The following is a 13,879-nucleotide window of genomic DNA, read 5'->3' on the forward strand; positions in this document are numbered from 1 at the left end:
CTGCTGTCTGAGTCTGTCTGCCTCCATTCTGTCTCTGCCCCCCCCTCCCCTCCCCTCCCCTCCCCTCTCTTCCTCTGCAAAGGCAGAGAAATAAAGTGACAGAATTAAATATGAGCTGCCTTCAGTAATCAGGGAGCCTGGAGTTCAAGAGAGAAAGAAAGGACAAAGGACTAGAGGGAGAAATGAGAGAGAGAGACAGACAAAAGGATAAAAAAGAGAAAGCGGGAGGAGGGAGGATTGAGTCAGTTCTGGTCGGTCAATTCTCAGAGCAGGTACATTTAATCTACCAAACTGCTACCTGAACAGCAACAATGGAATACTTTCATTGGAAAGTGCATGGCCTCTCTAGTGCTCATGGACGATTGTCTATGAACAGTTTGTGTGTGTGTGTGTGTGTGTGTGTGTGTGAGAGTGTGTGAGTGTGCACGTGTGCGTGTGTTCTGGTGGTACAGTGGGGGAGAGTACATTAGGTTGTATTTATCTTTGTCAATATTTATGTATCAGTGTGCATGTGTGTGGTTCTAGTTGCCACAGGAAGTGGTGCAGTAGCTGTCTCATTCTCCTGAAAATGCTGGTGGGAATTTGTGTTAAGAATTTGCCTGCACCTCCCTCCCTTCTCAATCCCCCTCTCCCTCCACCCCTCCACCCCTCCACCCCCTACCCCCCGCCCCCCCTCTCCCTTCCTCTGCAAATAAAAGCCCTGGGAGCTAAAGAAAGGCGCTGACACGGACTTCTCTCCGGCCGCGAGCTCCACACCACTCCTCCCTGAATGCCGCTCCCCACCTCATAGGCTGAATAGATCAGCTCTACACACGCACAACACACCAGCCTGAGCACAGCAGCCTTACAGAATTCTACTGAACACTACTCTCAACTTCAGGCTGAACACAGCAGCCTCAACACACTCACTCTACTGAACACTATTCTCAACTTCAGCCTGAGCACAGCAGCCTCAACACACTCACTCTACCGAACACTATTCTCAACAGCAGCCTGAACACAGCAGCCTCAACACACTCACTCTACTGAACACTATTCTCAACTTCAGGCTGAACACAGTGGGCCCACGCCACTGTGTAACATGATAAACATTCCACTTCAGAGACGGAGTACAACTGTTCTGTAAACACATGTGCAGCCCTGCACTGCTCTGTCCTGAGCCCTGGGTTCTGTCCCTGTATGACTGAGTAGAACTCAACACAGGCCCAGATGGGAGTATTTCCAAAATGTACTCTTCAGTTCTGAAAGCTGCCTTGCCTCCCTGCAAAAAAGTTCTCTACCCCAAAAGTTCTCTACCCCACATAGCCAGACCCAGACAGACACACCTGGAGTCCCAGCGAGGACTCAGACCCTCAGGGAAATCCCGAACAACCACCCCCTTTAAGTAGCGGAGGCTTATTAAAAGGGGCTCACTGTATGTGGAGCCTCTTGGCCGGAGCAAATCCTGGTTTTCCATGTGTTTTCCCAGTCACAGGCTGGCTGGAGGAGGACTTTCCATGCCTGCCAGGCGGGGGCAGTCCGTCTGGCTGTGGGTTACGGGCGGGGGGAGGATGAAGTAAGGCTGGCCGACCACTATGACACCAGCAACAGTCACCAGTGACCAGTTCAAATACCAACGGCTGATTTTTTTAATTTTTTTTTCTCTTGCATTACGGTGGACAGTACGTTTTCACACCACCCCACCATTGCGATTCAACTTTACCCCAGCAGCCAGGTTTTACCCAGCTTAATTTCATCAATTTCTGTCAAACCCAGGAACTACACTGTTTGTTTGAGACGATTGTATGCGATCACAAGTGATCCTTGGTTTTGGTAGTCGTGTTAAAAGTCTGTACCTTGTTTTCCCTTATTTGCCTTGCTTTTTTCCCCCTGAGGGGTGAGGACAGGGTACTGTGATTGACTTCTGTGCAGAGTAGAGCGGAGGCCGTGAATGCTAACTGTGAATGCTCTCTTTCACTTACACCGCCACACCTAAAGGGCCTGTTCCACAGCGCACCACAACCACAACAACTAATGCTTCAGCAAATGTAAAAATAGACGTAAACAGACCCAAATTATTTTGATTGGTCGTGTATGAACCGATCACAGAATTGAATTCCACCTCATTGAAAAGTTGCTTACATTTATGCTAAAATCCCAGCTAAAATTCTCCTTTTGACAATACACATTCTCACACGATTACGCAGGAACATACATAATCACACAGAACCACAGCCAACACAAACAAGAGAGGCACACACTCAAACTTATCTGTGATGTTGGCCCACTTAGAGGGAAATTTACAATGTTAAAATCAGAAGTGGTTCAGTTGAGGACGAACTGGAAACAAGGTTACTCCTCCACTCCCTGCTGTGGAGGATTCTGGCTGGAAGTCACAATTGGGGGAGGGGAGGGGGCTGGTGGTGTTGCAGCATATTCAAACTCCATTCCCACCCCCTCCTTTTAGCCTTGGAGGAAGGACAGAGCAACAGACAGAGACAGAGAGCAACAGGGGGGGTGAGATATAGAGAGATAGGGGAGATGTTTTTTGGTATGTGTGTGTGTGTGTGCGTTTGGCCACAGCCACCCTCAAATGCCCCGAGTTTGATGGCCGGACCTAAAGTTAAACTTCACCTACAGCCGCTAATGTGCTGACTCGCATATGCTGTGTACACAGAAAAAACAAAAAACACATGCTGTCACCACGACAACTCTCAAAATATACCATCTCGCTGACACGTTTCTTTGGTAACATATGAGCCAAGAGCTCATGGACTCCACCAGGGCTATAAACCACCCAAGCTGCACAGAGGTGAACTTGTGTTATTCTCTAAGACAAGCAAAAAGAAACACCTAGAATATCTCCTCTCCCCCTCTGACCCTGTATCTTTCCAGGGAGATAGTCTGAGCTACCTCTAAATGGCAGGGAAGATTATGTACACAGAAAAACATATTTACTTTGTAGACATTGGCAAGGAACACAAATTCACACAAATTGAAACAGCACTTATCCCCACACATATTGTACAAACACACATAAGACACCTAAACACCCTCTCACATTACATCATAACTACTCACACACAAGCATGCACAGACCCACAGAAAAGCCAAGTCATTGCATGCAAGCACAACATCCACACAAATACACACGCAAGCAACACAAACTAATGAACTCACACAGAACACAGCCAGCAATTATGCAGTGCTCTGCGTGTGTGTGTGTGTGTGTGTGTGAGGGAGAGAGAAAAAGGAGAAAGAGAGAGGGCGCGTGTCTCTCTCTGCACAGCTGCCTAGCCTCCAGATTCATTAGCCTCCCATCCCAAACCATGACCGCCATCGCCACTCTCCACCCCTCCTCCACAGCTTGGGGGAAACGCTGATCCGTCACAAGAAGACAGAGAGGAGAGCGACAGCGAAAGAGAGAGAGAAACAGAGTGAGAGAGATCAAATGAGAGAGAGAGCAAAGGAGTGAGAAAGTGAGAAAGACAATGAGACAGAGAGGAGAGCAAAAGAGAGAAACAGAGTGAGAGAGATCGAATGAGAGAGAGAGCAAAGGAGTGAGAAAGTGAGAAAGACAATGAGACAGAGAGGAGAGCGAGAGCAAAGGAGAGAGAAAGTGAGAAAGACAATGAGACAGAGAGGAGAGCGAGAGCAAAGGAGAGAAACAGAGTGAGAGATCGAATGAGAGAGAGAGAGAGAGAGAGAGAGCAAGTGAGAGTGACAGACAGAGAGAGAGGATATGAAAGTGCGTAAGAGAATGAGTGTGTGTGAGGCATGAGTACACACACACACACACACACACAGACAGAAAACCCTTAAGGGGTAACATGTCGCTTTCCATATTATTATTCTTCTTCTCATTGCTTTTTTATATAGATTCAAATAACTATGTGTTCTGTTATGATCAGCATTGCTTCTATCTTTTATATGAATGTCTGAGTAACCGCTTGAGCCAGTTACAAATATCTGACATGCCGGAAAGTTCCAACTCCTACAGGCCTTGAGCAAGAAATATTACAAAAAAGGGAGGATGAAAACTTTTATTTTCTTATCGAATGAGGTTGTTATCCTTGAAACTGGCACACACGTTTGCACAGTCCCTATTAGAGGGTATAAAGGATTGCTGTAAATAATGTTTTTTATTTTATTTTATACAGTGTTGACTCTGTCAGCAGGCACACGCTTACCGCAGAAATAAAGACCCTTATAATTGGATCTAGTGTGAAGTCTTTTCCTGACTGGGTTGCCTCTTTATTACAAGACAAGGGTAGATTTTTCCTTCTCTCACCCCGATCACTAATCAATCACTCAGGAGTCATTTTGCTTATGGTTTAATATTTTTCTTTCAGTACACAGTGTCACTGATATAAACACAAGCAGAGGGTAAAATGTGGATTTCTTCTGAAATATGAGTGGTGTGAAGACTGGAGACCCAACAAAAGCCATTTCCACTGTGGGAGTTTTTTTTCTGGGGGGAGGGGGGGGGGGGGGGGGAATCCCAATCTGCGTCAATGATCGCAGGACAGAAACTGTTGCCAGGAAGGCAAGGTTAGATAAGAAGTATGCTTTGTTTTCAGGTTCATTTGGTTTTTTTTTGGGTTCCTTTTTTCTACCATAAATTCCCTGCCGCAGAAATGTACATGAGCACCATTACATGCGCTGGGAAGTCGTGAGCTTCTTCAGAAATGAAACTTGCTTTATCAAATTCAAAGGCCATAGCTAACAATACATTACAGAATTACGATTAATCGTAATAAATTCCTAACTGTGAAACACACAATGGCCAGTCTTGTAGTACAGATGTTAGTTTAGATAAACTGTTAAAGAACTGAGAGCGCTACAGGGGCTGTGAAAGCTGCTACATAGGTAAACCACAGTGACTCCATTTACTGCTGAAAAAAGAAACAAACTTGCTTCCCCATTCAGACCCTCTTCAATCATGTCAAGAAGAACACGTGTGGACACCGCTCAAAATGATTTGTGCACTCATTCAGACCGGCTCCGTTCCTTCGCATTTCAAAACTGCGCCTAAGCCAACAACACGACTAGTTTCTCTTGAAAATAAAATCCCTGAGCCAGCAATATTTGTCTTGTATTCCCCGTAAGACAAATCGCTTCTGCTAAACAGTATCGACAGACTATTGCATTGCAACATACTCTTTATATCGTAAGTGTAAGTAATCAGTGCATATTTGCAGAAGCACATTAACTTATGTAAAAAAAAAAAACTGATGCAGCTACACACAAACAAAAGAGGAAGGGCCCCATCTGAAATAACTAAATGCAAAGGAAGTTCCACAGAGCCCCCCTTGCTGTCAGACGAGGGTGGGAATCAATAGACTCTAAAAGTAGAGAGGAGGAGGGGAGGGAGGGAGACAAGCCCAGGAGACGTGGAGATGATGGAGAATGAGAAGGGAAGGGGCTTTTTTTGGAGGGGAGGGGGTTGTAAACTGAGGGGCCCCTTTAGCCTTCAGCCACTACTGCCAAGAGGCCAAACCAACTCCTCCCCCCCAAATTCATTATCCTTTATTGGCCTGATGAAAGAGAGCTGCTAGCTGAAAGGGGAGGTCCCTGCCTTCAAACACACCGCACTCCTCAAAGAAGCTGCAGCACAGGAGAGAATGCTGCTGCGGCACTTTGAAACAAAATCCACACACACACACACACACACACACACACTCACACACTCAGACATTCACACACACACACACACACACACACACACACCCACACTCAGACATTCACACACCCACACTCACACACTCACACACACTCAGACATTCATACACACACACACACCCACACCCACACACACTCAGACATTCACACACACTCAGACATTCACACACACACACACACACACACAGTCATTCACACACACACACACACACATAGTCATTCACACACACACACACACACACACACACACACAGGCACAAACAGGAGGAACACACACGCTCTCAGACATTCACATACACACACTCACTCACACACAGGCACAAACATCGACACATACACTCAGAGGCACACACACACACGTACACAAAACACACAAACGCCCAAGTAATAAACTGTTCTCCTTACTCCAAAATGCACCAATTCGAGCTGTCAAACACTACTGCAGAAATGGTCTGTGTTCGCAGGGGACAATGACAGAAAGACAGAGGAGCGGCTGGTAGAAGGTAGAGGTGGAAAATAAGAATTCCTCTGTTAATTGGAATGCTTTGAGGAAAGAAGGGGGCAGACCCCCCAGTCCCACAACACTCACACTTGTAAAAGCTCTCTCCCTCTCCCAGGAATTCTGCTCCGAGCTCAGCAGCATCCAGCACTTTCATTAAGAGGCCCTATGAGAACATGGGGAAAGCAACAGTGCGGAGACCTACTCCCAGGGCCCCAAAGGAGCACCACCCCACAAGCAGCTCACTGCACACTGCCCACCCTCTCCATACAGGTCTACAGCAGAGCTCCCCTCAACACATAGGACAACACGACCAGGGCTTTTCACCCCACAGCAGGAAGCTCCAGTATCTGTAATATTTCCCCCTGAGGGCAAAGTGCTGGAATAGAGCCCACAGCCCACCTCCACACCTGGGATTTGAACTCACACTGCCCCCACCCTGCCCCCACCCTGCCCCCCACAAAGAGCCTATATCACTGGCCACTACATTACAAACACACACAAGCTTTTACTTTAGTTCTTTCTCCCTTCCTTTCCCTCCCTCTTCCCTGCTCCATCTTTCAAAATAAGAGCGCGTCCAAACTGACAACTCAGGGCTCTGCTGGGCGTCTGGGGTAATGTTCCTTCCTGTTGTCCTTAATGAGCGACTGGCGAGTACATAGGCAAATAGTGTCCGGGGTCAGGAGGGCACTTAGCACTGTGTCGTCTTACACAATTGTTTTGGTGGGGGCATCTCCATGACACCCACGTCCATGAGGTCAGTCACACATATGGAGGGGGGGAGGGGCCTCACACAGAAAGGACACAGTCTTCAACAGGCCATTTTAATCTGGGGGAATCACGCTAATCTTTTCCATGGTTTTATTACTTTGGCCAATTTTCTTTTGAAATCAGAACAAAAGTTTTGAAATGAACCTCTGAGCAATCGGTTTTCCCTTGTCATCGCCATGATCGTAATTGGTGCTTTGGACCCAATTCTATCATGCTTTTCAAACTTCATACACATACTCTTACTGGTTACATATCTCTGAGATATGCGTAGAAGTATGCACTGAATAGTATGAAATTAGGGGCTGTATGTACAAAGCCGCTCAGAGTTAAAAATCTTTCTTAAATGTGGGAAAAACTCCAAGAATCGAGATTTACCCAGACCCCTAAAAGAGCCTTCAGCCTGAAAACTAACAAAAAATTAAAACTTAAAAGTGACTTGTCATGAAGTTAAGAGGTTATTCACAAAGTCTCTTATCCTTTCAAGAGAAGCCAGAATGGTTCAATTACAAAGGCAGAAAAGGTTGGCCGTACCATCTGTGTTACTGTTATTTGTTAATATGGATTTAATACAAATAATAAAAATAGTAATAGTGATAGCGATTAAATTATTGTTTATTGTTGTTATTGTTGCTATTACAATTATAATTTTGTTGTTGTTGTCATTATGATTATTAGTGCCAGTATAGAAAGCCACAATTTAATTGTGTATGGTCGGGAGTGTCAGCAGACCCATGAAAGCACATTTCTCTGACCCCAGTAACAGCATTTCTTATCCTCTCTCTCCCTTCGCTCTCCCGCCTTCTCTCGCTGTAATCACTCCAACTTTCCCAGCACCAACAGAAAACAAACAAACAGCACACTAGAGAAATGGAGAAGTGGTCTGGTTATGGCCTTTGCTCACCACTGGGGTTCTGTCCAAATGCAGTTCTGTCAGAGGGATCTATTCCAAGTACAACATCAGAAAACCCTCCCCCAACCCCCCACCCCCTTTCAAGGCATCAGGATCTGGGGCCCTTTCAGGGCATTCCAAACAACAGGCCACATCAATTAATGAGAGTGCACAAAACAACATGGTGGACCACACAGAGAGGGGGTAACGCCAGCCAACGCTTTCGCCCCTGGCCGTGGCAAACAGCAAGAAAGCGCTAGCGACAGGCTATCGTCTCTGCCGGCACCCTCCTCTGTAGGCGGCTGAGCGAGTGACAGGTGTGGGTAAAGTACTCACCGCTCGGCTGTGCGGGGCCATCCCGCCCGCCTGCATGCTCCTCTGCATGCGCTGCTGCATCTCCTGCTGCTGCTGCAGAAGCTGCGAGTGCCCCGCTCCTGGCCCCGGGGGGGCCTGCTGCATGTTAGGGCCAGGGTAGTGCCCCAAAGACCCCGGCCCCGGGACCAAGGGCCCCAGTTTCTGAGTGGGCGGCTCGGGGTCGAAGTGGCGGAGCGGCTTGGTGTTGTTGAAGGAGTAGGGGTCCTGGCCCGTGCTGGCCTTGCTGACCACCTGGCAGATGACCACCGGGGGCTGCTGCCCCTGGGACTGAGGCTGTGCAGCTGGCTGTTGCTGCTGTTGTTGCTGCTGCTGTTGCTGCTGTTGTTGTTGTTGCTGTTGCTGTTGTTGTTGCTGCCTGAGCAGCTTCAGGCCACTGGGCTGACTGGAGGTCATGGCTTTGAACAGTTGGCTGGCCATGTTGCCCGAGCCGTTCTGCGAGCTGAAGGAGTGCGTCGGCGGGGCCTGTTGCTGCGGCGGCTGCTGTTGCATTGTGGGACTGGAGTGTTTGTCCGTCCTGTAGGGGGGAGAGGGCCGCGTGCCCCCCGACGAGGGCGGCATGTTGGGCAGGAAGCCGGCCTGGGAGCTCTGGGCGGAGGCGCTGGGGGCCGCGTTGCTGGTGAGCAGGGCGCTCTGGGGGCTGAAGGGGGGCTGGGCCAGGGCGGGGCTGGCCAGCTTCTCGGGCCGGTAGGGCGGCGAGGGCCCAGCGGACGGGGCGGGGGCCATGCCGGAGATGAGCGAGCTCTGGGGGCTCTGGATGCTGCCGGCTGGGCTGAAGGGCTGCTGGTGGGGAGACGAGCTGGGCAGCTTCTCGTTGGGCCGGTAGGGCGGGGAGGGGCCGGCCCACGGTGAGGCCTGGGGTGGGGGTGGCGCCGCGCTGGAGGACAGGTGCTTGCTGTTGGAGGCCATCTGCTGCAGCTGCTGGGCGCGGGAAACCTCGTGCCAGGCAGCGGCTGGCCGGTTGGACAGAGCTGCGGACAGCATGGGCGAGCGCGCCTGGCTCTGCGTCTGGGCCGAGGATGACAGGGGGGAGGCCGACAGGGGCGAGGGCACGGGCTTCGCTGGGTGGGGGAGCGAGTAGGGCGGGCTGGGGCCTACCTGCGGGGAGCCGGCGGCCGCGGCCTGCGTGAAGCCTGGGGAGCGGGTGAGGTGGCTCTCCAGGTGAGAGGGCCTCTGCGGGGAGCGCTTGGGGGTGCCGCTGCCCTCGGGGTGCATGAAGCCCCCCACCGCGCCCGTCTGCTCGTCGCCCTTGTTCCCCAGGATCTTCTCGATGTCCAGCTCGGGGAGCGAGGGGTCGGGGTTCTTGGTGAGCTCATCCAGAATGTTCTGCAGCTCCTGCTCCACGGAGGGAGCCGAGCTGTTCCCGTTGGGGTTGAAGGAGGGCAGCATGCCCCCGTGTGCAGCGCCTCCACCTCCCGCAGCTGAGCCAGGGCTGACTTTGGGGGGCATGGCATATGGGGAGCCCAGGCCATTGTTACTCAGTCCATTACCCTCCATACCCACGCTGTGACCTCCCACCCCAGGCCCCGAGGAGTACGCGGGGTGCTGGAAGCCCATGGCCAGAGTGACGTCCTCCAGGCATAGTCGCTTGCCGTTTCCCTGCATCGTGGGGCCGTCTGACATCCCGTTCACCACTCCAGAGTTCTCAGCCGCAGCCAGCTTCCTCTTCAACGACCCAGGCAGCTGCGGAGAGAGAAAGTATCCATTTCACACACTATTCAAGACAAACATGCCACATTATACCTACTAAGCCTCACACTTCAAGGCAACCTTGGACAGGTTTGCAACCTTGGCTTAAGCCCTTCTCTTCTAAGGCTGTGTGTGTATGTGTGTGTGCACATATTCTTACACTCAGTGGGGATCTCCGGGCCCATTAGGAAGCCTGGTTTCTTTACTCATCATGGTTCAGTCCCTTATCCACCCAAGCACTGCTGCCAGAGCTGGGATCAACCATCAGCTTGTTTCAATTCCTTCCCTCCATGTGACATCACATTTACACCGCTCAGAATACCATCCTTCTACACTTCCAGTCCTTCTCACATTTCTTACAACCGCACAATCTCCGCATACAACACAACGGCATGGTCGTCCCGGCCCGTCACAACTCAATATCCGCAAGGGATCATTTTCACACAGGACAAAACCTCTACCAGATGAAGCCACACGTGGTTCCGGTGACAGCTGTTCCCATAAATACAACCGCATCTCAAAACAGATGCATAAATATCACTTCTTCTGAAAAGGACTAACACCTACCCACGGGAAGACCTGCGTAATTTTCAAAAGGCACCAAATTGAGCATTAGATCCAATGGAATAACCATAAACAACAACATTTCAGAGCGACGACAGGGGGAAAATGTAACCACGACATGGATTCAACTGTCAGACTCCAGACATTCTTTGCAGACAATCGCATCCCTGTATCACATAAACCATAGAACCCATGCCCAATGAGTTATAGTATATACACATCTGGAGCAAACACCTTATATATTATGCTGATGTGAGAAAACGCACTTTCCCTCTTCCCAGAGATTGAGGACCACATAAATACACAACCGATACGGCCTAAACAGGGATAATCTGTGTTTATCAGAGCAGCAGTCTCTAAACCAGACAATCTCTCAGACCTTAATAAGCATAAATCCCCAATTTATTTTAATTTAGATAAGTGATCTGGGGACAAACGCAAGCAGGGCAGCAGATATGTAGCATGTTACCGCCACATACCGAGTTATGTCACATCTCTAATGGCGGAAGCCTCTCGACATGGGTGAGAACATCCCGCCACATTGACACCGTAATCCCCACAGTGTTTATTCATGTGGCCCTGTGGGAGCCACTTCGCCCGCTATCAAATCTCTGGCCATATTCCCCCAAATAAAACCTTGAGAACTCAGGCGTTCCAAGCAGATAGGAACATACACATACACACACACACACACACACACACAGAAAATCATTAACAGTCTGGGTAGTGAGGGGCTGACAGCGATTGGAAGGTTGGAAACTCTGAACACCCTTGAAGCTGCTGAAAATTCTCCACGTTCCACTCCGCTTAGCCTCGCCGAAAAAAATAAAAATCTTACGGAATGCATACTTGATGGCATGAATAATTTATAACATTCCCGCTGTGAAAGTGTGTGGGGCTGCCATACTCTATCCCTTGCTCTCATATTCTCTCCTCACAATTACAGGAACTACATGAACTGCACCACTAGTAAATGTAAAGTAAATGGTATCTAACTGAACTTACGCGTTTGTGTGAGGGGCACGTGTGTCTGAATCTGCATCTCTGTGCTTTAATGCTGTATGCGCTGCTAGTACACTAGTACTGTCAGCGAGTGCGTGTCTGTTAGGGAGATTGTTTATTCCAGCACAAAACAGGATGTAAAAAACAGGCCTCGCTGTGCCAGACAGAGCTAAGTGCTCGAAAAGCACTTTGAACCTTTCCCTCACAGTTTGATTCGATTCCAGATCCAAAACAATGCTGCCCTATATGGCAATGGCAACCGAATATGGCCACCAATAAACTGGTTAATGTAAAGCACTCCAGTTGACACCTTTCTGGTTTGTTACACTGTATTATACTGCACAAGCTGTGAAGTGGGACTGGCACTCCAGACCCTTAAGGGTTAAGCAGTGTAGTGAACCTTCTGTAGGAATCCCAGCACACGCCCAGCCAGCCCAGACCCGGAGCAGCATGGACGCCATAGTCAACATCCTAATCTCTCCCTCAACCTCTCTCCCTCTCTCTCGCTCCCTCTCCCTCTCTCCCTGCCTCTCTCCAGCAGTGCTTCAGCAGACTGTGCAGGAACAATAGGGCTCCCCAGACACACCTTCCAGGGCTCCGCCAGTCCGCCGCCCTCTCTCAAACACCGCTCGTGTGCGCATCGTCTGTACAGTGCCACGCGCACGCACACACAGAAAAAGCCCCTCACACACTGCTGCACACCAATTTCACCATGAGTAAACACATCGATACACAATCGACTGCCTCGTGCCGTCCTCCTGAGGGGAGCCAGTGGGACGTCTTTCATACCGCAGAAATCGGATTTGCTCCATTATGACTGTCATTACCATCTGCCGCCTCTATGAACAGCACAGTGTGACCCTGACATTTATGAACATTATACACATTATGTATGTAACGATAATAATAACAATAATAAAAACCTAATAATAGTGATAAACATTTATTTGCAGTGTAACAATAGCGGAGCCGCTATGCTCAGACTATTTCTTGAAGTAATTACTGCTGTTGGATTGTGTAAGATCATTCCCAAAGGAGAGGTAGTGTTAATAAGGTGTTGATAGAAACAGGAGAATTCTGTATGTGAGAATTGATTGGGGAAAACGGATTTTGTGCAAATTTGTGAGGGGATACAGGGCTTGGCTGGGAAAATACAAAAACCTTTACATAAATATTATAAGCCTGCTTTAAGACAATTTATATTTATTTATTACTCCAAATAACAAATTATTATTATTATATGTATTTTTCATTATTATTATCATTACTATTATTGACCAAATTTGTCAATACTATCTGAAGAGTGCATTTCCAAAATACATATTACTGAACCGCAAGACAATTTTCCTTGATAGAGATTCTCTCTGTCCTCTCTCTGTGACAAACTACAGCAGATAGACTTCCTACATCTTCATGTCTCCAGGTCTTCAGGTCTGTGAATGGAAGGCTTAACTTATGGTGGGGGCTGGGTTAATTTATGCTAAGAACCAAGCTAACACCTGTGAGAGGCCGCCGGAACAACTGATAGATAAACCAGCTGTAATGGTTAGTACTTAAGTATATAGGTCTTCAGGGAACTGAGGTAGAGTACTTCCTATTAATTTTTTTTTAAATCACAGGCTGAGCTCTGAGAACATGAGAATAAAACCAGACTCACCCTTGTGCATGGACACATGCACACACACACACACACACACACACACACACACACACACACACAAATACATGCATAGAAATATGCTCAGAACACAGGCATACACACATTAGCAGGAACATACGCACAGGTACACCCCAGGAGATTGGATGCTTTGTCGCAGGTCAGGCTAATTAATCCTGTATTGCAGTGCAAAAGCAGGCCGAAAGCGGCGATAGAAAGGGACAGTCAGCACTGAGAGCTGTACAGAAAACACTCCAATATCTACAGTAGCCACCCATCTCTCTATATTTACAAAAACATACATTTAAAGATGCAGAAAGATTAGAAACACTGCCATTAAATTAGTACCGATACTTAAAATGAGGAGGACCCCACTGTGCAGAAACACAATGTTCCATATTAGCATTATGAAAGTGATTTTCATCAGTGGTTTTAATAAACACACTGCCCCATTGAGAATTCTTAAAAGGGTTTCCAAGAGTACTTCCTGAATTAAATTACAAATTAGCATAAATAATGAAACTAATATTCAATTGAGGAATATCTCACAGTACGTGAGAACAAACACAAGGAATGTATTTAGTTGGATGTAAAACAGAGCGAGAAGGTGGTCATTAAAGTGAAGAAAATTACAGAAGCTTAATACTGTATGTGCTCCAAAATTCTTTCCTGGTGATTTATTTTCAAAAAGTAGAAGCAATGCTCGTTTAGCCATTGGAAATATTATACTGTGGTGGACTAATGAAAGTGGAAGCTCTCTAACCTTTGAACCTCT

General features: G+C 48.2%; 1 protein-coding gene across 1 annotated transcript in view; it reads right to left on the bottom strand.

The window, feature by feature from the left end:
• The window catches only part of si:ch73-211e3.1 (mastermind-like protein 2), a 70,524-nt gene that overhangs the window by 22,433 nt on the left and 34,212 nt on the right, over window positions 1-13,879 (bottom strand). The window contains exon 2 of the mRNA XM_061233898.1: window positions 8,157-9,875. Within this exon, the coding sequence (XP_061089882.1) occupies window positions 8,157-9,875 (1,719 nt within the window). The remainder of the gene's footprint in view (window positions 1-8,156; window positions 9,876-13,879) is intronic.

The sequence above is a fragment of the Conger conger genome, chromosome 3, assembly GCF_963514075.1.
Source record: "Conger conger chromosome 3, fConCon1.1, whole genome shotgun sequence".
Taxonomy (NCBI): Eukaryota; Metazoa; Chordata; class Actinopteri; order Anguilliformes; family Congridae; genus Conger; species Conger conger.